Source organism: Diutina rugosa, assembly GCF_008704595.1.
Source record: "Diutina rugosa strain CBS 613 chromosome Unknown scaffold46_size112117, whole genome shotgun sequence".
NCBI classification, from domain to species: domain Eukaryota; kingdom Fungi; phylum Ascomycota; class Pichiomycetes; order Serinales; family Debaryomycetaceae; genus Diutina; species Diutina rugosa.
In genome coordinates this window covers 28676-54852 of record NW_022995126.1, presented here as the reverse complement: position 1 = coordinate 54852, position 26177 = coordinate 28676, and the positions used below count along the sequence as shown (strand labels likewise).

General features: G+C 50.5%; 11 protein-coding genes across 11 annotated transcripts; 4 read left to right on the top strand and 7 right to left on the bottom strand. All coding sequences in view use genetic code 12, as the record gives it.

Moving 5' to 3' along the window:
- Positions 1-738: 738 nt before the first annotated feature.
- On the bottom strand, positions 739-1266 carry DIURU_002596 (uncharacterized protein; the record flags this gene model as incomplete). Its single annotated transcript, XM_034155264.1, has 1 exon — positions 739-1266. One exon carries the CDS (start codon positions 1264-1266, stop codon positions 739-741), a length of 528 nt encoding a protein of 175 aa, XP_034012611.1.
- A 442-nt stretch (positions 1267-1708) lies between these two features.
- Positions 1709-6232, top strand: DIURU_002595 (uncharacterized protein; the record flags this gene model as incomplete). The annotated part of the gene is made up of 1 exon (XM_034155263.1): positions 1709-6232. One exon carries the CDS (start codon positions 1709-1711, stop codon positions 6230-6232), a length of 4524 nt encoding a protein of 1507 aa, XP_034012610.1.
- Positions 6233-6782: 550 nt separating this feature from the next.
- DIURU_002594 (uncharacterized protein) lies at positions 6783-8744 on the bottom strand (the record flags this gene model as incomplete). The annotated part of the gene is made up of 1 exon (XM_034155262.1): positions 6783-8744. One exon carries the CDS (start codon positions 8742-8744, stop codon positions 6783-6785), a length of 1962 nt encoding a protein of 653 aa, XP_034012609.1.
- Positions 8745-9625: 881 nt separating this feature from the next.
- On the top strand, positions 9626-10060 carry DIURU_002593 (uncharacterized protein; the record flags this gene model as incomplete). Its single annotated transcript, XM_034155261.1, has 1 exon — positions 9626-10060. One exon carries the CDS (start codon positions 9626-9628, stop codon positions 10058-10060), a length of 435 nt encoding a protein of 144 aa, XP_034012608.1.
- Positions 10061-10221: 161 nt separating this feature from the next.
- DIURU_002592 (uncharacterized protein) lies at positions 10222-12126 on the bottom strand (the record flags this gene model as incomplete). The annotated part of the gene is made up of 1 exon (XM_034155260.1): positions 10222-12126. The coding sequence occupies one exon, from the start codon at positions 12124-12126 to the stop codon at positions 10222-10224; it is 1905 nt and encodes a 634-aa protein (XP_034012607.1).
- Positions 12127-12621: 495 nt separating this feature from the next.
- On the bottom strand, positions 12622-13908 carry DIURU_002591 (uncharacterized protein; the record flags this gene model as incomplete). Its single annotated transcript, XM_034155259.1, has 1 exon — positions 12622-13908. The coding sequence occupies one exon, from the start codon at positions 13906-13908 to the stop codon at positions 12622-12624; it is 1287 nt and encodes a 428-aa protein (XP_034012606.1).
- A 981-nt stretch (positions 13909-14889) lies between these two features.
- Positions 14890-15933, top strand: IPK2 (inositol polyphosphate multikinase; the record flags this gene model as incomplete). Its single annotated transcript, XM_034155258.1, has 1 exon — positions 14890-15933. One exon carries the CDS (start codon positions 14890-14892, stop codon positions 15931-15933), a length of 1044 nt encoding a protein of 347 aa, XP_034012605.1.
- A 508-nt stretch (positions 15934-16441) lies between these two features.
- Positions 16442-17599, bottom strand: DIURU_002589 (membrane insertase; the record flags this gene model as incomplete). The annotated part of the gene is made up of 1 exon (XM_034155256.1): positions 16442-17599. One exon carries the CDS (start codon positions 17597-17599, stop codon positions 16442-16444), a length of 1158 nt encoding a protein of 385 aa, XP_034012604.1.
- A 607-nt stretch (positions 17600-18206) lies between these two features.
- MSK1 (lysine--tRNA ligase) lies at positions 18207-19775 on the top strand (the record flags this gene model as incomplete). The annotated part of the gene is made up of 1 exon (XM_034155255.1): positions 18207-19775. One exon carries the CDS (start codon positions 18207-18209, stop codon positions 19773-19775), a length of 1569 nt encoding a protein of 522 aa, XP_034012603.1.
- A 927-nt stretch (positions 19776-20702) lies between these two features.
- On the bottom strand, positions 20703-20945 carry DIURU_002587 (uncharacterized protein; the record flags this gene model as incomplete). The annotated part of the gene is made up of 1 exon (XM_034155254.1): positions 20703-20945. One exon carries the CDS (start codon positions 20943-20945, stop codon positions 20703-20705), a length of 243 nt encoding a protein of 80 aa, XP_034012602.1.
- Positions 20946-21699: 754 nt separating this feature from the next.
- On the bottom strand, positions 21700-22740 carry DIURU_002586 (uncharacterized protein; the record flags this gene model as incomplete). Its single annotated transcript, XM_034155253.1, has 1 exon — positions 21700-22740. One exon carries the CDS (start codon positions 22738-22740, stop codon positions 21700-21702), a length of 1041 nt encoding a protein of 346 aa, XP_034012601.1.
- Between the last annotated feature and the right edge of the window lie 3437 nt (positions 22741-26177).

The following is a 26177-nucleotide window of genomic DNA, read 5'->3' as shown; positions in this document are numbered from 1 at the left end:
ATCGAGTTTATAGACTGCCGAAAAGAGCTTTGCAAGAAGTATTGGTTCTAGCTTGACAGGCAAATCAATGAAGCCTTTCACGATCCCAGTTTCTCCAAGTGGTGCTCATTTTCTGAACCATTGAACAGTTCCGAGCAGACGCTTGCCATATTGCACCTTGTAATTACTGAGGCAATTGGTATTGTCAAGTTTACAGTCGAAGCAGCGAAGATCAGTGTCGAAACCATGCCTCGACGTACGACTATGTCCATCAGTCGTATTAAATTCAAAACGGCAGTCTACGCGAAAAGGCAAAGCTTTAATTAACAATCGACCGTAGTACCATAGCACGAGCCACGATGCAGCAGACTGTGTCATTATTCGGTGGCTCAACCTGAATCTAGCTCAATTTCTATAGAGTTTAAGATATGACATAGTTGGAAACACAATGCATTACCAAAACCGACCGTCGAGCTAAGGTTCTGAATGGGAAAATATACTCAGTTAACGTGCACATAACGGTAATAAGTAGCGTAAGACCCCCAGGACGAGACCACCAACAAATCAGCCACCAGTCGTATTGTGTACTCCTCAGCTAACTTAGTACAGTGCTTCGTTAGCTAGATGGTAACTACCATCGCCACCAAAGACTCGTCACAGGTGATAGTCAACGATTCCTAAACAACGCAAACGACATCCACAAAACGTGATGTAACCATCAGTGACTATTGTCACAATGCCACAGGATTTGTCATTTTCTCACCGGTTGTGGATTTGCTGGAGGAATTGATTAAACTCGGCCTCAGGATCAACTTTAGCCTCTGCCGCTTCATCCTTTGGTGGCTTGGTCTCGGCGAGTTCCTGGTATTTCTTTCGCGACTTACGGGCTTTAGCTTGCTTGGCGGCCAGCTTAGCTGCCCCAATCACTGCAGTTCGACACCCCTCTGGGTTCTGGAGCTCTTCAAGCTTAAGGGCAAGGATCTCGCGGGCCCGCTTGCGGTTCAGCTCCTGTGACCGAGAGTACTGACACGTAACCACTATACCCGTCGGCAAATGGGTTAGCTGCACTTTGCTATTGGTTTTATTGATCTTCTGACCCCCTGGACCGCGTCCGCCTTTGAGAAACTTCTCGTCGAGCTCGTCCTCAACAATGAGCCATTTGGGACGTGGGGGGTACTTTGTCTTCTTAAGACAGCACGTGGGAGTGATATGGAGCCAGCGGTTGAAGAGTAGACGGGTGGCGGGTGGTGGTAGCGGTGGAGCCAGTAGCCATCGTCCCCACCACATGTAAAGCCTAATGCGACCGCGATTGACAAGTAGTCTTGAAGATTTAAAGCAAAAGAAACCAACCTCATGAAACAAGTTGCTGAGCAAATTTTTCAGCATTGATCACATTTACGTATCAAGTTTTGCCACTTAATTTTGCCACCTCATTTTGATCAAATCGATAAATATATGTCACTATTGATTTCGCAGTGGGGGCTCATCGGAGTTATCACGTAGAACAAACCTTACCCGACACTTATTTCCACAACCAGCAAGGTAAATCAATCAAAAAAAAATGTTTGCTTAGCTCTAAATAATTACTTAACGTAACGGTAACCTTATGATACTGCAAAACCAATAAATTCCCCCGATTCTTTCGTCTTCTCTGGTTAGTGACGTCACCACTAGCGGACCCGGTCGCACGAAAAAGTCACCGCCAGACCTCCCCTCAGACCTCTCGAGTATGACGCTGACGTCGACCGATCCCGGCGGCAGCACGCCCCACCGGACGGCCCTGACTTCCTCCGAAGTGAATCCGGCAATGCTGCTTGCAGGCAACGTCCAGCAAGACATCCCCCCGGACATGGTGGTGCTTCTCCAGCAGCTCGAACAGGACTTCGCCAACCACGAAATCGACCAGTGGACGTATATCAACCGACGCGAGGCCATCATGCAACTGGTGCTGAAGATCCACGAGCAGCAGCAGCACATGCAAATGAAGCACCAGGAGTTGGACCCGAAATTATTGGAACCGCCGCTATACCCTCGGATGCTGGGGGACTTGGAGAAGCTGCAACAGGTGCCACTTACACAGATCTTTAAGCTGCGGGCGACGGTGTCCAAGGGGGAGCCGGCATTGATTGTATTGGACGGCAAGGGCAACAAGGTGAACCAGATCACGTGGGATAAGCTTTTTGCCAAAGCGGTGAAAGTGGCCAATGAAATCCACAATAAGATGACGCTTAAGAACCTGGATACGGTGGTGTTGCTCTACGAAGACGGCGAGGTCGTCGAGTTTGCCATTGCCTTGTTTGGCTGCTTCATCGCTGGCGTTACCGCCATCCCCATCCACCACGACATCAGCATCATGGAGGTGATCAATGTCATCAAACTCACCAACACCAAGCTCCTCTTGTACTCGGAAAGCGTTGCCAAACGGCTAGAGAAGATCCAGACGCCAAACAGCCGCCTCCAGTGGCCCCAGAAATTGGTGAGATGGCGCTCGACCGATTTCGGCAGTGCCAAGAAGCTGGAGCTCGCCGTGTGGAACAAACGCATCCAGGCCGACGCCAACAGCACCAACTTGGCCTACGTCGAGTTCTCGAGACTGCCTGTCGGTGAACTTAGAGGAATCGCCCTCAGTCATCGTACCATTTTACACCAAATGAATTCATTGAACCAGACGTTGCTGAGTCTTCCTGATGCCGGCACCGAGCTTAAACGACCGTTTAACGAATACCCCCGCTCAGTGAAAGTGGTGCTTGCCACTCTCGACATCCGGTTCCTGATTGGTCTCATCATGGGGATGTTGTTTACGGTATATTCTGGTAACGTGTTGACGTGGGCCCCCTCGCGAGTGATGGAAGTCCCGGGTTTATACGCCAACATCATCTCCCGAGTGCGGGCGTCGCTTTTATTAGCCGATTACTTCAACTTGAAACGGGTCACCTACGACTACCAGCAACTGCCCAACGCCACCAGACAGTTCTCCAAGACGGTGAGAGTCGATTTCTCTCTGGTGCAATGGGTGTTAGTCAACGCATTGACGATTGACGGCGAGTTTATGGAAATTTTGAGTCATCGTTATTTACGACCGTTAGGGTGTCAGCACCCCGAGAACGCCATCATCCCCATGTTGACGCTTCTGGAATACGGGGGGATGGTCATCTCATTACGTGACTGGCTTGGGGGGCTGGATGGCGATAGCGAGTTGCTGCTGGTACTCATTGATAAGGAAGCATTGCTGCGCAACTTGGTGAATATCGTTGATACCAATCCCCTGGGGTTTGATGATATCTCACCCGATCTCTTACGGGTGGACGCGTTTGGGTTTCCCTTGCCTGATGCCACCGTGGCGGTGGTGAACCCCGAAACATTGACATTAGTCAATAAGGGCGAACTTGGGGAGATTTGGATTGACTCGCCATGTCTCTCCGGAGGCTTCTTTGGTCTTAAAAAGGAACTGAAACAGTTCTTCCACGCCAAGTGTCGAGGTGTTGGTGGCATCAACGACATGGACTTCTTACGTACCGGTCTCCTTGGTTTCACCTTTAACCAGAAGATCTACGTGTTGGGGCTTTACGAAGATCGCATCCGTCAAAGAATCTCGTGGATGGACCAACAATTATACCGCAAGCTCAAAAAGGATTTGGTCATCGGCAACGGGTTCAGATACCACTACTCGTCGCATTTATTAGCCACGTTGGCCCTGGAAGTGAGTCAAGTGTACGACTGTACCATTTTCGACGTGTTCATTGGCCACGAATATTTACCCGTCGCCATCGTTGAGGCCGAAGTGGTGCGTAAATTGGCCGATGAAAATGAAACTGATAAAGCAGCCAACGGCAACCCAAAACAACCGAAAACCGACCAGTATCTGGCCGTCCCCTTAAACGAACCAGTACTCAATCTGATTGCCCAACAGTGCTTTGATACGTTATACAAGCGTCACTTTTTGAGATTATATTGTGTGGTAGTGGTTGATTGTGATACTCTTCCCAAAATCATGAGACTGGGAGGTAAGGAAATCGCTAACATGTTGTGTAAAAAGCGATTCCTCGACGGTCTGTTGCGGGCCGAATTTGTCAAGTTCTTTGTCCGTAAACTGATTCTGATGATCCCCCACGGAGAGGACGTCATCGGTGGTATCTGGTCGCCCTACGTGCTGGCGCTTCGTCTGCAACTGCTAGCCCCCTTTGCCAACCAGATCTCGACGATAGACTACCGAGAAAAACTGATTGATGATAAAACTGGGGCTCCGCTTACCGACTTCAAAAGTATCATTGATGTCCTCAAGTTTCGGGTGGCTTCAGGAGGTGATCAGATTGCCTTCCAAAATATCGACAATAGTGGCAAGTCGCTGCTGAAACCGTTAACGTGGAAGAAGTTTGAACAGCGGGTATATGCTGTGTGCAACTACTTCTTGGAGAAAAATATGGTTCGCCCTAACAAATACGTGATGCTCATGTACAGTTTACTGGAAGAGTTTGTCATTGCCGTGTTTGCCTGCTTTTTATGTGGCATTATTCCTGTCCCCATATTACCATTCGATTCAAATCGAATCCGTGAGGATTTCCCTGCTTTCGCTGGTGTACTCAAAGACTTCCAAATTGATGAGATTTTGGTCAACGAAGACGTGGAAAAGTTCCTTAAAAATGGTATTGTGGCTGACTCCATCAAGAAGCTCAATCTGAAGCGGCGTAAGGTGCTCAAAATCAAGAACACGGGTAAACTCACCAAAATGCCCCACTCCTTGGCCCTGTTGAACCTGCGTATCCTGAAATTCCAGGCGCAAATCAACTTCAGAGACCCCCTGACGGTGGCGCTTGTCTGGCTCAACTTCTCCAGTGATCATTACCGGTTTGGCGCCACGTTATCCCACAAACTGATCATGGGGATCTGCAAAGTGTTTAAGGAGACTTGTAATCTTCTGCTGAAACTGCCCATCGTCGGTTGTGTACGTCATGCTGTCGGCATTGGTTTCGTCCAGGCGTGTCTTTTGGGGGTGTATTTGGGTACCACCACCTATTTACTGCTGCCAGTGAACTACGCCGAAAACCCGTTGGCATTCTACTTAGCGCTTGCTCGCTACAAAATTAAGGACGTATATGTCACCGAGCAAATGCTTAAGTATGCTGCCATCAAATTCACCCCTAAAGGTTTCAACTTGAACCACTTGAAGAACATGATGATTTCTATGGAAGACCGTGTCGACTACGAATTCTTACGGAAAATCGCCAAGGTGTTCCACCCCGCGAAATTGACTCCCCTGACGATGCTGACTGTCTACAACCACTTCTATAACCCGATGGTGGCGCTGAGACTGTACGCCACTGTGGCCCCCGTCGAGCTTTACTTGGACCCCGTGGCCTTACGCCAAGGGTATGTTAGTATCGTCAACCAGGCTGACTACCCCAATGCGCTTTTGATTCAGGATCTGGGTATGGTTCCCGTATGTACTGAGGTGGCTATTGTCAACCCTGAAACCCGCAAAGTGTGTCGCGAGGGCGAGTTTGGTGAGATCTGGGTGTGCTCAGAAGCTAACTTATCCAACTTCACCAACGGTCCTGTGGGGCCCAAGGATAACTTTACCGAGCTGCAATTTCACGGCGTCATTGATGGTGGTGACCCTAACATCCAATACTTGCGCACGGGCGATTTGGGCTTCCTACACAACATTTCCATCACCAAGACGTCAAAGTCACCCAGCACGTCGGCGGTGCCTGAAACTGCTCTGTTTCAACCGTTATTTGTGTTGGGCAAGATCGCCGACACGTTCGAAGTGATGGGGTTACACCACTTCCCCATCGATATCGAAAACACCATCGAACTGTGCCACCCCGACATCTTCACCAACGGGCTGTGTGTGTTCAAGTGCGCTGACTTCACCGTGGTGGTGTGCGAGCTGAAGCGGCTGCGGTACTTTGCCCTGTTGGTGCCCTTGATCGTCAACACCGTGCTCTCAAAGCACCACTTGATCGTCGACATTGTCGCGTTCGTCAAGAAAGACAATTTCCCCATATCTCGCTTAGGCACCAAGCAACGGGCGAGATTGGTCGATGCGTGGGTGTCGGGTGAGATCCCCATCCTGGCGCTGTTTGGCGTCAATTACGGGGAAAACCTGATGATCCAGCTTGTCAAGGAGATCGACGTGGTTGCCCGCGACCACCCGATCACGGGGTTGCGCAACCCGGCTCTGAGTTATTACGACGATGAGCCCAACGTGTTTGACGACCCCAGCGCTGTCCAGTTGACAGTGCACGAGTAGACGACTTGTCTACTATACCTAATTACGCTAACGAGAAATGAGACATTTATACCCTCTACTAGAGTATTGTAGGCGAATCGAAGACGACTCACTTCTATCATCCTATACATGACGGTTATCTAAGGAACTGCTCACGAATGCTCATATATCCTTAGAGCTCTAATTAATCACGACGCATCGATCGAATAGCTACACCAACATCATTCAGAAAGAAAGGGGTTGCCTCAACAATTAATTGAAAACGCTAAAAGTCGTAGACTTCCTCAAAGATAACTGACAAGTCGTCGACTTAATTGTGAGTTACTGGTGGAGGTGGAAGTTAGTTGGTGGCTTTTGATTACCCGCAACCACAAGAACTCGAGGCTCGAATTCGTAATTGAACCACACTACTTATCTTGTTAATCTTTTCATTTCTCCTATAGAATAAAATCCTCAAACATATTGAAATTCGCGTTAATTCTTCTCACAGATGCATATTTGGCATGGTAACAAAAGACAAAGTCTCACCACTACTAGCTTTTTTACCAATAATAGCATCATCACCCATTGATTAGTACATCAAATCAGGTTGGAAATTGGAGTAGTTTCTACCAATTCGTATTGATACGGGGGTCTGATTGAAATGAAACCGGCTCTTATTCCTACGAGCCGAACACTCGAAGTACTCGAGTGGATTCACGGTTTTGATTGTCAAAACCAGCTCCGGGAAATAATCAATCCGAAGTTGCCTTACTGATGGTGGCAAGACCAAACAATTATCGGCACTTATAAATTGATATACCGCCCCGGAGGTGAGGTTTAAGTACCGGAGCTTGTGACATTGAAGAAGCTTCAGCGCCGGATCTTCCCTCGAATAATATATATTCCGGGGCATAACATAACTGCAAGTCAACTTTTCCACCATGAGAGGGATATGGTCAATTTCGTCACATTCCAACTCGCGACAAACAATCTTTCGAACCCCGCGCAAGGATCCTTGGCACTTGAAAGTGGTAGCGGTTAGTTCAACGTCACATGGGATCAGCCGTACGTATCCGAAACACAACGAGTCAGCCTCTATTTTGGTCAGCAGTGGAAGTGCACTACAAAAGATCGAAACATCATCAGCTGAAACGGACAATTGCGGTAGTGCCAGATTCATCACCGTAACGCTCTTCAAGCGCCGCAGGATCACCAAATTACAACAATCAGACCGATCTAGTTCAATATGCGCAAGTCGAGAAAACGATTTAACCAACCACGTGGGATCGAACCCAACCAGTATGACAATTAAATTTGTTACGCTTGGAGCCCAACAGGTTAATGAAATCACGCTTTTCATTGTAAGCTTAGTAAGCTTGGCACAATCCAAAGAAAGATTTCTGCAGTTCTCGACATTAAGCGATCGAAGAGTGGATGAATCAATGCTCACCAGCAAACTTTCTCTACGGGAGCAAATACAAGTGAAGTGTTTGATTTGCATCGGGATTCCTTTCACACTTTCAGAGGTCCAAATCTTCCAGTCCACCAAGTGTGGTGGCAATGGGAAATCCTGGGTGACTTCCTTGTGGACGTGGCAATGTAAAACCGTCACGTTTTCTAGTAGACTCATCCGCGCCACTTCCCACAGGCACCCAGTAACTGACTCAAGTTGAGCGAGTTGGTCTTTGGTGAAATACTCCGTGATGTCAGGTAAAGTGGAACCTGGCGCTGGGGTTGTCATTTTGACGATTCTGAGGTTGGGGTACTTAAGACCTTTGAACGAGGAGGATCTTTTTTCCAAGTGTACGGTGTGCAAATTGATAGCAGCTCGATCTAATGAGGGGATGATATCGTGGGCTGATTCAAGTTGAGCCCATAGCAAGTTTCGAACACGGCCGCGCACATGTCTGAGATTGGGAAGTTTCGACCCATCAATGGGACGGCTCAGGTTAGAATCATGATTGACGGAGACAATCAGCTCTGGTAATTGGGGGTTGTAAAAATCAATGTACTCACAGTGACGATCCTCGAAGTGGGTGAGATTGGTGAAGTGACTAAGATCGAACCCGGGGATGTACCGAAAATGTTCGAGTCGAAGTGTTTTAAGTGTCTTCGGTATCTTATCAGAGTTTATCAAGGTCCCAATAAGACTTAGGTCAGTAAGCTTAGAACCCATGAATCTCAAGTCGGCCGAACGTAAATTCGTGAGATAGTGGTGTTTATTGTCCACCGTCAACGATATCAGATTGAATTCAATTCTCCGAAGGTACCAAAGTGTCAAGTCCAAATAAACATCCGTGGTATTGACCACAATATCTAGTGCAGGAAGCCTCGCCAAAGTGTTGAAGTCGATTTTGGTAATGTCGCCCTTGACAACGATTTCGGGAGTGACTTCCACCTTAGTGGTGGCAAGCCAATATCTTATTTCACCAACGTAAGCTCGGGATTGAAACGCAATGCAAAGTCGACACACCGATGGAACATCCAATAGAGAAAACACGAGCTGGCCAACGTCGAAGGGTAGACCCTCCAATAAGCAGAATTTCGCCATAACGGGAACTAACAAAACTCAAGCTTTGAGGAAGGGAGCCAGTATAAATATCATAGCGGGGAAGTAAGAGTCATCATTGTTAGCCGGGATTCTTGTTGGAATGTGCAGGTTCTCTTGCGTCGCATTCACGCCGTAGCCATGACCTATACGAAGACGGTATCAACGAAAAATACCACTAAAAGTTGGAATTTTGAAGATTTAAACTCATAGCCATAATCCTCATCGCGTCCTAAAGCACCATAGACCAAATAATTTACAATTTTTGGTCAGATTTGGAGGTTAATCGACGGTAGTGGTGCGATACGAGATGGTCATTTGCAGCTGTGAGTCAAGTCTCGTAACAACTTAAAAGACCTATTGACAATCAGCTCAATGTAGTCGGAAAGGCACAACCATTGCCAATAGAATATCAACTCTCCCTGGATACAGACTAGGAACGGTCAGCACTCCATGAAGCGGTACTTGTCGTAACCTCAAGTTTTCAGGCAGCATACCCGTCGGTAGCCCCTCTTAGTGCCAAATAAAACATGGTAATCTCCGTCAGTCTATCTTAAGTTCGATATTTTCAGCTCCAGTAGCTCTCACTCATCGGCCCTCCACTGACCCATTGTTGTTGCTCGCATCAGGGACCCTCCGTATACAGCGCGCGTCTACACCTGACACCTCATCTTAGCTAGTCATCGATGCCACTTCAAAATATAGAAGTAATTTTCAATATCCATGGGCAACCACCACCTCTACTGCTCGAAATTTACCCCATAAAAGACCCCTGCATCTCCCCTAGACGCGAGCCTTCTCTCGGTAGTTCCAGTCGGTACTTTCGCTTCGTGCGCGCGCTAACGTGTCCGGAACCACTCCGTACCCCACGTCTTCTCCACTGAATGCTGTCCCGCTACTCTGCTGCGGGCGCCGCCCACCAACGAGACATGCGGACACAGCTTTTCGCTCCCGGGGCCACCCTGTCCAAGACGCCGCTGAGGACGCTGAGCCCCTACGAGGCGGTGCCCCAGGAGCTGGCCAAGCACCACGAACTGTACTTGGCGCTGCTTGAAGCCGGCAACAACGACGAGATGGACGTCATGGGCGAGAAAGTCAACATGCTCAAGAACTTGGGGTTGCGCATGGGCACCGAGATCAACAAGCTGATCAAGCTCAACGACGAGATCACCAACTCGTTCGAGCAGGGGAAGGTGACGTTGAAGAACACCTACAACAAGATGGTAATTATGAGTCAGCGGGCCGGCATTACTTGGCGGATGTGGGCCACGGTGTTTGCCATCGTGGTGTTCTTCTTCCTCTACGTGTGGATCAAGTAAACCCGCCCCCTATCATCATGAACCTTAATCTTGACAAACGACTACACATGACCATATTTAACCGTTAGACGTTGGTGAATACATAATGAAACACGATAAGTAGGCGATCTTACAAGTATTGTTGTGAGTGTCGTATCTGATATGGTGATGGTATATATTGTTTAGTAATCCTCGAGGTGTTGTTTGAGGTTGGAGATGGAGAGGATGCTGCGGTTATCGTCGTTATCGGGGGGCGAGCCGCGTTTATAGTAGTCGCCCGTGGCCACGGGGAGTAAGATCCCGTTGGCCGAGAACGACGTCACCAGGAGGTTATTCCGGCCATCGTAGGCCAGATTGATTTCGGATAAAGCCAGCGGGGCCAGGTACTTCGCCGCATCAAGCTTGTTCTTCTTTATCGGCACTGCCTGACCACTTAATGATGTTTTAAGGATCAGTCGTTTTGGTTTCAACGTGTGGTGGGAAGGACGGTGCTTCGGCGTGGGCGAGTTGTCTTTCTCAAACAGGACATCGGCATCCGACAATAAGGGGGTACGAGGGGTGGCCGCCGACGACGATGTCGATTGGCGAGGCGGCAGAAGGTCTAGCCCTTCGGAGTCGACGGTCGTCCAGATGTCGTCGTCACTGCCTCGTTTCAAGGGCAGGGTTTGCGGCGGCGACAGATTCACTGGTGAGTGACACGGAGGCGTTCCGGGAACATTCTCAATATCAGCAATGTTGTCACTGAGCATTTCGAGAGCTTTGATGGCGGGGGTGGCCTGAGCACACTCACACGGCGGGTTCTGCTGGTGGTGTTGCTGGAGGTCATTTTTGCGGGCTTGAGCCTTGACGAAAGTGGCACTGGTAATGGGGTCACCATTGATACGGAGCTTTTTGAAGTGAGACGTCTGGAATGTCTGTATCGCCGTGGGCAGCAGTTTTATCGAGATAACGCTGGAGAACGGGTTGGGGTTCAGGAGTTTGGGGATCGGGTCCACGTATTTGGGATGAGACATGAGTGACGAATATAACAAGTTGATAGGGTTATGACTGGCAGCGCTGTTATTGCGGGAGGAACTAAAGCTTCGCAGCGTCTTTTTCCGCCGGTATTGATTAATGGACTGAGCCATGAACTCTTCGAATTGTTGGGGCGACATTGGTTCCTGGCTTTCCACTTTAACAAACGGTTTTCGGGGCGTACGTTTAGTAGCATTGAGCAAGGGAGACTGGATGCCACTGAGGGACGATGACGTCAGTGTGATCGGTTCCAACGGGTCAATCAGAGAGTTTTGTCGCGGGAGGGGCGTTTGCGAAGGTGATAGTGATGGCAGTGACGGTTCTGGCGACAGCGACGACTCCGACGCCTTGGTTGGCGATAGTATAGGTTCAGGAGAAGTATTGGTAATAGGCGATCGCAGCCGTTCTGGTTCGAGGGTAAATGACGGTGGTTGAGGTGTGAGTTCTCTTACCGATGTTCTCGCAGAACTTAGCGGTGACTGGTCGGGAGACTGGTCAGTATTAGTAGTCGTCTGTAATTGAGGGTGGTCCACCGGTTCGAGGGTGTATTCCGGTGACACCAGGGGATGGATGCCATTGGCATAATTGCCCGAGTCTCCTCCATTAGAGTAGGGTTCATAAGTAAACGGAGACTCAGTCTCAGTAGTAGTGGGTTTCCGCTTCATAAGCTGGGCGAGTTTGGGGAACCGAGCCGGGTCAAACTCCACTGACTCCAATCGGTTAAGCACCGCTTTTAGTCTGGTATTAGTCGTAGTAGTAACCATCAACAACTCATTCACTTCGGTGCCCACAGCTCCGATCGACGCCGGCAGCGGCAGCGCCTGCGCCATACGCTTCGTCACCAGCTTCGTCATCTTGGCCACCTTGATGTTCCTCATCTGGATCTGCTGTTCCCTCGTCAAACTGCGCTTGAATTCGTCCCGGACATCCTTCTGGTAGTTGCGGCTCACGCCCACCATCAGATCGACGACGTCCTGGGTTTCCGGGGCGAGCGAGGCGAGCACCAGGTCCAAGCGGAACTGGTCGGCGGCGGGGATGGGCGGGGTGTCGACGCTAAACTTGTAGGTGGACATGGAGTGTGGTGGTGGAGTATAGTGGTGGTGGAAGCCCCTGTGTTCAGGGCGGTGGGGGGCGGGGAAACGTCTGCGTCTCTGCTGTCAGGGCCTAGACTGGGGGGACACTGAAAACTCCCCAGGGGACGTGGTTATGTGCAGGAAGTAAACGGAAAAGGAACACTGTTTTTGTGGAGTAAAACCGTCGTCGAAGGAAACCAATGTCGACCCACGAAAATGACAAGCCACCGAAACTAAAATAAAAAATAGTTGTGGAATTTGGCCACAAAAAGCAGGTATGTATCATTAGTAAACTATAGTGGTCCTTGCTGGGTTTGCGTCATAGACAGGCAGCTGGGGATGGTGGATTCATGCGCAATATGCACATGCTATTGCCAGCGAAGAACATCCGTGCTGCAAAAAGTTCTAAACCCTCGTGCTGCAAAAAAAGATATAGAAACTCTCTGATGCGTATAATTTTCGAAGTAAAATGACTAAAAAATAGTAGTAGCAGAACTAATAGCGGTCGTTGACAACGTGGGTGTCGCCAAAGGGGTCGCTGCTGACGGTATCGCTGGTGAGCTGGCGGGCCACTGGTTTTGGCGGCCGGGGCGGCGGCGCCCGCAACGTCATCGATTCCATCGCCTTCAGCGTCAGCTCGGCCGCCTCGTCGGCGTCGTCGTCGCTGTCGCTTTCAGTGTAGTAGCTTTCGTCGCTGCTGGAGGCGTCCATGTTGTCGTATTGATGAGTGTCGACGATGCCGCTCATGCGGTCGTAGCGCTTGAACGCGTCGACCAACAGCTCGTTGGCCGAGATCAACGCCCCTAGGAACTCGTCGTCCATGCGCTGGTTCTCTCTCAGCTTCGTCTCGGGGTCGCCAGCGCCCACAAACTGGATGTAGCGCAACACCTTTCGGCGGATCCGCTTGCACTTGTTGAACTCCGCCGTCGCCTGGGCGTTTTCCGTCGGGAGCTCGCCGGGAGGTAATGCTTTGAGGGTATTGGTGAGGTTGGTGACGGCGGTGTGGCAGTCCAGAAGCGTGTTGCGGATCTTGGGCGCCTCCACCTTGTAGTTGATCTGGGGGATCTTGTACTCGTCGTCAGCGTAGCGAGAAGAGCGGAACAACCCTCTCTTCCGCTTCTTCTTCTTCGGCTTGGGCGGGTCGACGCTAGGCTTCTTCAGCCGGGGACGCAGCGGCGGAGCAGCAGGTGGCGGCAGCGGCAGCGGCAGCATCAGTGCCGGCTCCAAGTCGTCGTCGCCACTGTCAAATACGTTCTCCTGAGACTCGAATCCGTCGTTGTGGCCCCGCGACCGACTCAGCGATGGCTTATTTCCAGGGACGTAGTTCCACAATTTGGGCATCAGCCGGAACTCGGGAATACCCAGCAATTCGTGCTGCCAGCCAAGAGCAAGCTCTCTCGCCGCCCGCTGGACACGAGAACTGTAGGTACCGCCATCACCAGCGGTGCCCCGACCCGTGATCACCCCTTTAAGCACCTCATTCAACTTATCGTCATGGACGACGGTGGAGCCAATTGACAGCCCCCCGTTGAGCACCAACACCTCAAGAAGGCGGATAGCCCTCACCTGGACGGGCACTTGGTCGCCATACTTGATATTTTTGCGTATTGCCCGCGCCACCTCGGTGGCGCCGGTGGTGGGCTGGATCTTGATCAACGGGAGCAAGTCCGCCAATTGAAGCTCGACGGAGTCGTCCTCAAGCTCATCGTTGAAATGGGGCTGGCAGATCTGGTTCACCTTGACGGTGATGCTGGTTTCGGGACGACTCCCGAAGAATGGCATGGGATTGGGAGGGAGATAGCTAATCGGGGACAGGTAAGCCGCACCGGCGAGATTTCGCGCAACCGTGGGGGGGCACACGGCTAACCAACCACGAGCGCGAAACCCGAGATTAAAGGGGCAGCTGGAAACTGAAGTTCAATAATTGATGGTTTTAATAGGTATTTATTTCAATAATATCATTGATAGGAACTCTTACTTAATGTATTATCATTTTTATTGATGACAGCCCCTGGTTGTGTTATATGTGGGCTGGTTACGGGTGCTGGTGTTGGTTATGGATGGTTGCCAATTCCGTGCTACTGTCGCACAAAATTGTTACCGACATAGCTACGAGCAACCAGCACCGAACAAAAAAGAAAGAAAATAATTAAGACGCCGCGACCACACGATAAGGTATATTTAGAAGTGTGGTGGCATTTCGAGTAATAAGTTGTGTTTGTTTACCCACATTTCACCCTTTCACACCCCATTCGTGTTTAAGAATACGGAAAGAGCGGTTATGCGGATATCTCCTAAGTGTATGGCAACCTCATGTATGCCTTGTCTCCGACGATTTTCCAGCTTGACGCTTTCGTAAATACGCCAGTTCACCCGTATTTGTGAGGGTATCGAATGCTAAGTTATAGACATATGGCAAGTGATATAGAATAAACCATCAATGATTCAACCCATTTAAACCAATATGAGAACTGGAGAATTATGGTACCAGTACCATCCAATTATTCAAAATTGACATGAACAGATAAATCTTTCGCTCCCGTCAATATGTAGACATCTGGAAGTGAAATCAACAGAACCACTGAGATAGTCTAATTTTGAACCGAATCAAACAAATAAATCATTTTTGGACATCATGCTAGCGTCTACCCCTTATTCATTAAGTTTAGTCAAAGAACTGAGACTCAATTGTCAATATTCTTCACCATTTCATCGGTTTCCGTCTCTGCTTAATTCTCTCCACCAAGTGATTTTGTGGCCCCTATGGAGCGCGCCACAATGTATAAGCCATCCGAGCACCAAGCCGCCGGACACGACGGGTGTCTCACCGATGCTGACGAGACGCTATTCATCAAGTTGACCTCGCCCCAGGAGGTGGAGTTTTACACGGCAATCATGGCCCAGGACCTGGAGCGGGACGACAGCGACGACGTGCCGCTCCTGGCGTGGATGCCCCAGTGTATGGGGCTGTTGATGCCGGGAGACGTCACCAACCAGCCGGCCGCCAAACCCGACCAGGTCTACGTGGTGTTGGAAAACCTCTACGCTGGTTTCAAGCGCCCCTGCATCATGGATATCAAGCTAGGGGCCAAGCTCACCGACGACACCGTCACCGCCCCCGAGAAGATCGAGCGGCTCCAGAAAGTTAGCGATGCCACCACCAGTGGTAGTCATCACTTCCGCGTCTGTGGTATGAAGCTTTACAACCAGAATTCGGAGGAAAAGCCCTCCATTGTCGGTGGTCTTGACGATACCGTGACCGTGGTCAAAGATAAGGCCGACGACGCCTATCTCGAGTTTAATAAGTTCTATGGACGTCAATTGACTCTGGATACGGTGGTGGATGGGATCAGACAATTTTTCGGTCCCATTCTCGCTCACGGGCCGTCGCCCCACGCCAAGCTTGTTGTCAAACGCTTAGTGCAAACATTTTTGAAGCGATTGCAGCTATTATACAATACGTTGCTTGACTACGAAGTCAGGATGTTTTCGGCGCTGCTATTATTCATGTACGAGGGTGATTTAAGTCGATGGCACCTAGACGACCCGGTTGACGATGCCCATCTTTTGGTGGACGACGACGCCTACGACTCCGCGGACCCACTACTTGCTGACCGCCGAATTGCCGATGACGACGACGACGAGGATGACACCGAGGACACGACTCCGACAGCACGGTTGTCCCAACTTAATTTGATTGATTTCGCTCATTCGAGAGTGACCAAGGGTGAGGGTCACGACGACAACGTAATTGAGGGCGTGGCAAAGCTTATTGACGTGTTTACCGCTATTGACGCCTCGATTTAAGGATCATGGTTATACTTTCTATCCGCATAGCGTCGTATGCTCGACTACCCTTGCAACCTTAGTCATCGCATTCCTCCCAATGTGGGGGTTGACTTGCAGGAAGAGACAAAGTTAAACGGTACATAATAGGAATACCCCGTTCAATCTTCCATCTCCATTTACCATGTCGACTACCCAGCGCCGCATTGCCGCTGGTTACCGCTCAGTGATTACAACGCCGCTGTACTTGCGCATCTTGGAACAACTCAACCCCAATGCCGACTGGCGCTTAGTGACTGGCATGATTGTGGACCTTGATATATTAAGAATCATCGACTAATGAACCATAATGACAGCTGAAGTCTACACAGAAATTTAATATGTAAGCGATACGTTTTATATTTTTAAGCTTGATAAGCTAATTAGAATTAGTCATGATTATTGTGAGAAAAGATAATACTGCAACCTAGTCACTGATTGTTTATTGAAACTGACGGAAGCCAGTGTCGGTCATTCTACTATGTACAAGCTACTTCTTGTGGCGTTTGACAAAACCCCCCGTCGACATCTCGCGCTTCTTGTGCAACGCCTCCAACTTGTTGTTGGTGTCGCGGGCCAGCTTGATCGCCGAGTCCTTCAGCCGCTTCACGAACCCTTGGTACCACTCGCTGATGGTCTGGGGCAGCTTGGGAGCGCCCTCGACAACGGGCGGCGCCACCATCGGCGGCAACTTCAACAACTTGCGGAAGCCAGCCAGACGCAAGAGCGTCGTCTGCACCAACGACAATACCGAGTTGGTGCAGAAGTAGAGCACCACCGCCGCCGAAAACGACTTGGTGATGAAGATCGACGCGATCGGCAACGCCATCATGAGCTTCTTCACCGGCTCCAGCATGGTCGAGCCCCCGGTCTCACCCCCCTTTCTGATCATCAACATCACCACCGCGGCAGTGATCGCCTGCAACCCCAAGTAGGGGTCGACCTGGGTCAAGTCGGTGAACCACGCCGTCCCCTGGGTCTCAAACCCTTCGACGTTGGCGTTACCCATCTTTCTCAACGCCTGGAAGAACCCGTAGGCCACCGGCAACTGGAGCACGGGCAACATCTGGTGCAGCATGTGGATGTCATGCTTTTTGAGGATCTGCTTACGCTGGTTCATCGCCTGGTACTGTTCTTGGGGCAGCAGCGCCTCTCTCATCGCCTGCATCGCCGCGTCAAGCTCGGGCTTCACCGGCATCATCTTGGCGGCGTTGGCCAGCGCCTTGGCGTACAACGGGAACATCACCGTTCTCACGGCCACGGTGGCGACGACAATCGTCGCCCACCACGGCAAACCCGTGTACACGTGGGCCGCCTCCAAAAGCCGTTCCACCATCGCCGTGGGACCCCACCCTTGGGCGAGGCCAATCAGCTCCAAGTAGCCGATCTGGTCGCTGTGCAAGGTGGTCTCAGGGATAGCGGTGGGGTGGTGGTCAAAGCCAAGCAACTTGTCCAGGATCTCGTCCTCTAAGTGGTGGAGTTTCTCCGCCACCGGTGACGACGCTTGCGCCAGGGCCAGGGCCAGAGCCAGGGCCAGCTGGGTCAGGTTGAACCGGAGCTGGGGTGCCCGTGCCCCTCGGAGGGGAGCGAGCGCCGCCGCTGCCGGCCGTATCGCCGCTCGGCTGCCGTATCCAACCAAGCGTAACATCGTGGAGTTCGTGTTAGTGCGCTGGGACAATCAGTGCACTAGTGAAAAATTTCACCGGTGCGAGGGGAGACCAAACTGAGTAAACTATCACGTCTTTAAATGAATTACTAGGATTGACTGCAGTCTCGATTATGGCTCAAGAGATGATTTAGAGAAAGTAGTGTTGATTTGTATCCAGATTTCGCCTACAGCTCCTCAAGTTAAGCTGGTAGCCATGATAATTTCAATTCTCTAAACAATTGATTAACTCGTAGGAAATGATATCATTGTGCTCAGCAAAAATGAATCCTTGTTTCAGCGACCGATTGAAGAGTTAGACTTAGTTAGAAACAATAATCGGCTATTTGGTTTGGTAAAGTTGTTGTTGCAAAAAAGCAGTCGTCGGTTGGGAGCCTGGTTCAACAAGGTAGGACGATTTTGATTTTCTGCCATAGTAGTTTATCAGGGAGGTGGGACGCCATGAGCAAACCATCCGCTTATAGACGATTCTCCGTAAACTCTGCTATAATCAGTAAATATACTAACATTGAAAACTTTTTTGATTGTAGAGCTTCCAAATGTATTCCGGGGTCTCCAGTTAAACTCGACGGGGCCATCGGTGCGCGGCATGGCGAGTCGAGGTCTCAGCCGCTATGGACGATGGCGTCTCCCCCGGTTACTCCACACCAAACACTCGCCTGAAGCCGACTATGATACCCGCAAAAACGACATCAACCTGAGCTGGTTCCCCCCCATCGCCAACACGCGTTCCCCGCAAGTGGCGCTTCTCCGGGTGCCTCAATTCAACGCCCATTTCTCCACCACCGATTTCGCTCAATGGCCCCAGCAACGGTCCCCGGACTTCTTCCGCGTCGAAGGCAGGGTCGGCGCCATCAGAAAGTCCGGCAAGGGGATGTACTTCATCGACTTGTACCAGGATGACGCCAAGGTGCAAATCGTGGCTACCAACAAGTTGATGGGCTTATCGCGGGACGAGTTTGAGGAGACCCACGGTATATTGAAGACGGGCGATTGCATTGGCGTTGAGGGCCAGGCCGGGCGCACTAACACCGGCGAACTTTCACTTAAAGCCCGGGCACCCGTCGCCATGTTGGCCCCGGCGCTGCGGTTACCCAATAAGCTCAGTGATAAGGGATTGATCAACGCTAACCGTGCCCTCTACTACCGAGTGGAACCCCAACTGAAACAGCCTATCGTCGTCAAGTCCCAGTTGTGTCGCGAGTTTCGCCAGTTCTTCGACCGCCATGGGTTTTTGGAGGTGCAAACGCCGATCCTCAGTGGTCCCGCCACCGGCGCCAACGCTAGAGGATTCCACACTACCGATATCCACGGCACCCAGCTCCTGTTGCGGGTGGCTCCCGAGCTCTGGTTGAAAAAGCTTGTTATCGGTGGCTTTGATAAAGTGTTTGAGATTGGGTGTAACTTTAGAAATGAGGGCATCGACGCCACCCACAACCCTGAGTTCACCCTGTGCGAGTTTTACCAGTCGTACACGCTGCTTGATGAGCTCATGCTGATGACGGAACAGCTTTTCGCCCAGTGCCAGCAATCGCTACAGCTGCCGGCGCTCGATCCACTTACCCGCTCCTATAAACGAGTGGAGTTTATCCCCGGGATCGAGGCGGAAACCGGCCACCCATTACCGGCCGAACTCACCCAGCCGAATCTCCACGACTACTGCCGGTTAGTGGGCGTCGACGTGAATCCCACAGAGCTGCCGGCCCAGATGTTGGATGCGCTTTCGCTGACGTTCTTAGAACCCATATCTCTCCGTCCCGAAAACTTAAACCATCCAGTGTTTATCTACCATCAGCCTGAGGCGATGAGTCCGCTAGCTAAGGGCACCACGAAGGTATATGGCGACCGCACCTACAATATTTCCCTCCGCTTCGAATTGTTCATCAACGGTAAGGAGTACGTCAATGCCTACGAGGAAGAGAATGACCCCAGTGCCCAGGAGAGAAAGTTCCGGGAACAACTCTCGTTCAATGACCAGTTTGGCGACGACGAGTCCCTTGTGCCCGATTGGCGTTACCTCGAACAAATGGAATATGGGCTTCCCCCTACGGGTGGCTGGGGGTGTGGCATCGACCGCCTAGCCATGCTCTTCGCTGGATGTGATCGTATCGAACAAGTGCAAACGTTTGGCACTGTTGATGATGTGATCAAGCAGTGATCTTGTACATAGCATTATACACATAATTGGTATTGAAACCCTATGGTACTATAATGTGTAACTGATTATTCTTCTACTATGCATATGTTCTCGTTTCCATCCGATATCATTTTTCAACATATGATCTCTTCAAAATACTGAGGCCCTTGCTAAACATACCATAGCAGATGTGATTCATCAGGGTGGTGCTAATTGAGCTGCTATAGATGCTGCTGCGTATTTGTAGTGTATTAAAGATCTTCGTTTTAAAATTAGGTACGATTAAACCGCCTGTTGCAACTTCTAGAAAGCAGTGGAATATGATTCGACTCACTTTTGTCTAGTACAATCGTCTCCCAATCTTTCTCAGTAGTATCTCGTCGTGGTGTAGTAGCTCTTCATTAATTACTGCCACTAACATCCAAACCGTTAAAAAGTAGTTCCCCAAAAAGACAGATACAAGATGGGTTCATGATGAGATCTCTTCGATGGATAACAATTCGGGTAAATTGCATTCCTCATAACTCCACATCTAACTAACAATACAAATGTGAAAGCTTCATGGATTACGATTCGTACTACTTCCGATCGGGATTCTTTGCCCGGATCTGAAAGTTAAACGCTGTCTCGAAATCTCGAAAGATGTACAAAAATGTGCGTTTGTCGTCCTGGGAGGATCTCCCCTTCAGCAGGAAGTACTTATCGTTAAGCAAATCACAAAACCCGCACATCACCCACCAAAAAAATCCAATCTTTCGAATGTCCTCGATGTATATTTCAGGGTCATGACAGTGATGCAATTCATGAATAATGTACTTTACGCACTCGACAAATTTTACCCCGCTCCAGCTGTCGATTTGGTCCAAGTGATGGTAATAGTCAATTTGGGCACGGCGCGGTTCCGACGTGGACGCAGTAGTTGCAACAGTGCCGTAAACGACTTGTTGTTCAAGTCGAGCGATCGCCTGCTTCAACTGGTGGCTCTCCTCCTTGAAAACCTCTCAATATTTCCTGTTTGAGCAGCGCGATCTCTTGGAAGAGTGCCGTGACATCTGAGCCGTGAGCACTGATGCCGTGAGCACTGATGCCGTGACCTCTGGATGCCGTTTCAGCAGTATTGGCAGCAACTGGTACCTGGTCCTGACGTCTCTCACTGGAACCGGCGACATCAAGGCGAGTTCGGGATTCCATTGGGTAATGGTGTCCGGAAAGTTCATAATTGGTAGGAAAAATTCTAGCAAGCAGCAGAAAACTAAATTCATAGTACCGCCGTCGGTTAGAGTAAGGCGAGAATGGAGCGAAAAACACCACTAAATCACATCCATTAGCCTGAAAAAAGTGGTTTACGAAGAATTACCTCGTTCTGAACAGCCCCACCTCAATAGATCATAAATTTAACCACGCTTATGGGGATACATCGTCGCACTCAACGTATCAGGGTGGAATTAGACCGACACAACTGTAGTCGCTGTGATCACGACTACACGCCCCCTCGACACCAATTGACAACCGCTTGGGGGAAACCATAGGCACAGCCATCTCAGGACTAATCCGGTGCCCACCAATTGTGGCATCCTTCCAGTCCTGACCATGCCACTCCAGTACCTGACCTTCCCTTCGCCTTATTCCCACCACTTCCAAACTCATCATGACCGAAATTCAAGACCACTGGTTCCACAACCTGCCTTCCGCGTTTGGTTCTAACAATCGTCGCAATGACTCAATTCTAGCCCCCTAACCTCGTTCACTGTAAGAAACTCCAAGAGGGCAGAGAAAAAAAAAAAAAAGCAACACCGCGGTCCTGTAATTCCAACAACTGAATTAACAACGCCATTCTCCCCCGTATCTAACATCACCAACCATCGCCACGGCTTACTCAATCAACAAAACGTTCGGTTTTTAATAAATATCATCACTATTTATTTGTGTCAGCGACCAGCAACAATTATACCATTTCGGCGTCGTCATACACCGGCTCACCTTCAGCCACTTCCACTGCCTCGGCAGCACCACCAGCCAAATCCGCATCGTCACCACCGCCACCGATTCGGCGAGTGGCGTAGCTAATCGCCAACGGCCTGCCACCGTAGTTGTAGCCGTCCAACAGCTGGATCGCCAGCAGAGCAAGCTCTTCCAGGTCAAATTGCACCACGGCGGTGCCCAGCAGTTGGCCCCGTTGGTTGAATTGGAGTTCAGCTTTCACCACACGCCCGACGGTTTCGAACAAGTCGAACAAGTCGTCTTGCGACGTTTCAAACGGCAAGTTACCGACAAAGATGATGTCGCTGGGGTCACCCTGGCCAACAACGCCCTCGGTGAACTCAGTATTAGAACCTCTAATCCCCCGTTCTTTAGGTGGGCGCTCGCGGGTTTGAATGCGGCCACCATGGCCAGGACGAGTGTCGAGACGACGGCCGCCGATCTGGTAGCCAGCGAACCGTTCAATGGCCCGTTGCGCCTCTTCTTCGTTGGAGAACACCACCGTGCCGAACCCGCGCAGACGGCCGTTGCCATCGGTACGGATTTCCACCAGCTCCACCTTACCTGCTTCCAGGAAGAGGTCGCCGAGCTCGTCGCGGGTCACTTGGAACGGGATGTTGCCAATGAACACTTCGGGAGTGATGGGGCCATCGTAAGTAGGGCGATCATTGCGGCGCTCACGGCGGTCGTCGCGACGGTCATCCCGGCGTTCGTCGCGCTCGTAGCGGTCGCCACGACGGCTATCACGGTCGTAGCGGTCACCACGACGATCACGGCGGTCGCCCCGGTCGTCGCCGTCGTCGCCATCGCCACCGGGAGGCGGGTAGTCCTGGCGCACAAAGATTTCCCGCCCGTTCATCACCTTGCGGTCAAATAATCTGATGGCGCGGTCGACGTCGTCTTTAGTGGCAAACTCCACCGTGGCCATCCCCTTTGAACGCCCGCGCGACGTCACCACGTCGGCACGAATCACGTCAAACAGCCCCCCCTCGGCCTCCTCAAACATCCGCTTGACGTCAAACGCCAGCTGGGTGTAGGGGATGTTGCCGACGAAGATCAGGTTGTCGTAATTGCGAACACTCTTGTTGCGGGAGTCGTCGTCGGTGACGGTGGAGAACGCCCCGGACGAGTGGTGGCGTGAGTTGTAGTCACGGGTTTGGAAACGCCCGCTGCCCCGGTCGCCGCGGTCACCACGGTCGCCGCGATACCCGCCACGGTCGCCCCTGTAGCCGCCACGACGGTCTCCCCGGTAGCCACCGCGACCGCCGCGGCCCAGGTCGCGCCGCGGCGACCGGTCTCGTTGCGGTGAACGTGTTCTTTGCGGAGACCGCTCGCGGTCCTAATATTGTTAGCATCTCAACAAATTGTATAGTATGGGGGGCATTGCTCGCCGTTCCAAGACTTCCAGCTTTAGGTGCATACACCAGCAACTTCAGCAAGGGGCGCCGGCGTCCAATGCCGCCCCCCAAAGGCGACTTACTCTTGTGTATCCGTCGATCTCCATGTCCATCTGTGTGGTGGTAGCAGGAGGTTGTTAGTTAAGGGTGGCGCGAATTCGTCGCCGAAAAACTGCGATCCCCGCGAAACGCGAGGCTGAGACGCGAGGGGAAGTGTACTAAGTATATATCGCCTTTGAAATGAGTTGATGATGTGTCACCAAAGCTATGGTTAGTCGGTGGAATATAAGTTGGTGCTGGGTCTTTTAGCTGATATGCTGTTTCTGGATTATTTCATCACTCCACAACCATGTAATGGAGTCCCCGTGACAAAGACTTTTCCTTTCTCCGTTTGTAAAATAGTCGTTTTGAAGTCGATTTGAAAGAATAATGTGGACTACAAAATTTACCTAGTGTGGTTGGGTGGCAAGTTCTACTGGTATTGGTCGTGTATAATCTCCATCTTGAGGCTGATTTACAGTTATCCATTATATACGTTCGCGATCTATTCGTCAGCAATCATCAAAAATATCTTTCCGTCCGAGGAGAACATGTTAAACGTCGTCTACTTGCCTGGGTGCCTTATTTTTGCGTTGTTTGCCGATTGGTTTGCGGGGGGAAATCTCCTTCACTATCGAGTTAATGCGCCATGGGGTCGTTGACATTTAGACGCAATATGGTTAGTTTCATGGCGACGCTTGGCTTCTCCTACCACCGTTGGCTCCAGTGATATTACGAGACTTAAATTGGTTTGGAGCTGGTACTGATCCAGATTAACTTGGCGTTTGTTGATTTTCGAAATTGCTGATTATATCATTGAGCAAGCGGCAAATCAATGCCACGTTGGAGAATTCCAGAGGCGATACAAAATTGATGCTAGCATTCGCGCTTTCTTGCCAGATGACTGGTCCGTTTCATCTTAACATCAGTTGGTTTACAAAGACAGCCCAGGGTCAGCGAAGAGGCAATGGGATGGATGGTAGTGCAGCACCAGGTAAAGCAATCTGACCCCATTACCCACCACCACTTATGGAATGTGAGTATGACTTCATCGTCGGTTACTGATGAACTCATGTTAATTGCAATACTATTTGTCTTGAGCTGTTTATCACTTGATGTATAATCCAACCATGGCGTATACACCAAGAGATAAAGAGCCTATGTGACGATTGTCAAAATCTAAGATATACTGGTGCCCCGGACCAGCGTCCCACCCACCTCCACTCACAAACCCTACATTTGCAAATGGAAGCCGGCACCACCCTCTCCAGCAACGTCCTGGCTACTACTAGATCCCCAGGGTGGCCAACCCTGATAGTGGGGGAAATAGCTTCACCAAAGAGCAGTTGCTCGCAACTATCTTAGCGCTCGGCGAAGTCACCACTGAACTGCAACAGATCAGATGGCAACATTATTTGAATCTCCCACTAGTATTAACAAGGAAACCAACAAGGAAATCATCAAGGAAATCATCAAGGAAATCAACAAGAAAAGCAGCAACCAAATCAACCAAATCAACAACGAGGATGATGACGGGAACTTCGTGAGCGTCGTCCCAGGAGATCACGTTTAGGAGTTATCAGTCACTGACTCCTGTGAGAATATCTCGTCACCACACCACAGCCACGACACCTGGGGGCCGTCACCCCCAAAGCGAAGCGGAACCACAGCGTAGCGACGCGGAACCCATAACCCGACACGGGCTCAAGCGGGTCATCTCATACCCCCGAGACCAACGAAATAGCCGGTTCATCAGGCAGTAATCCTCGATTACCCTCATTACCAGTTAAGGCGTCGTCACACTGAAACCAGGGAGTCAATGGCGGCTCTGGGATTGGAAATAGAACCATCATTTTGTAGCGTCAGCAAACAACTAAGTAATAGGAATCGCCCAGCAGGTGTCTTTGACCCTCGGTAGTCCATGTCCCTGCTTATAGCGTGAGCTGACGTAGCAGACCACCTCCACTTCGCCTGAGTGTGTCCGTCGTTGGCCAGAACCACATGGCAATAACCGGTCCAAGGGTGGCCTCAGGAGACTGCGGGATGACGAGAAGCACCGCGCCTCAAGCTCTGCTTTGTGAATCTCCCTACCGCTCGTGGGGGGATCTTTTGTCTCGGGAAAGACATACAGCTGACTGGGGCTACCAACAGAGCCATCCGGGGAAGTGCTGCATCCACCGGCGTCCCGGTAGACCATTACCCCCCTTCAGACAATGCTGGTAGAAAGCCAAGTGGTGGAAAAGGATGAAGAGTAGAGAGCGGCAATGGCAGTATTTATAGTCGCTGACGGCTATACGACGGTGGTCACCGTTTTTTGCAATACGCCTATGAGCTATACGAAATTTCCGTAAATACATGACCATGTGACAGGAGGGTCAACGGAACTTTGAGTTATTATGGGTATCAAAATAATCAGCGGACCTGGTTTAACGACACATCTTTTCCCCAGAGTTTTTTATCGTTGTTGTATCGTATTTTGGATCGACCACAATGCGAGCCTTGATCGATGCTCACTGCGAGGAGTACGGAAGATGGCTGGCTGTAGCCTATTTGGGGAAGTGCGGCTCACGTAATTTTCGTATAGTGGGGAGGCGGCGTCGTCAATGCGACGAGGGCGGAAGCTGTGCTCGATTAATTGGTCCAAATAACCAGCGGTTTGTGCCCAACAGAGACCTGGGATTGAAGGTGTGACGTCAAGGCGTGCTTGCATTGCTGTTGGTGCCCAGAGCTCCCCTGATGCACTGATGTGTCAAAGTGTGGGGGGCTTGCATAAGATTAAGCGTAGACAGTCTAGAGCGATCAATGACGTCATCGTAGTATCTATACGTTCCTACGTTACTCGTATACAACGAGAGAAATGACGATTGATTATAAGTTATGTTTGCACTGTCGCAGCTGTTCTTCTACTGTTTTATCTACTTGTCACCGTAGTAAAGTCGACGAATGGTTTAAATGTGTGCAGTAGCAAGTGCTAGAGGAAATTTTCGTCGCACCTCGAAACGACCGA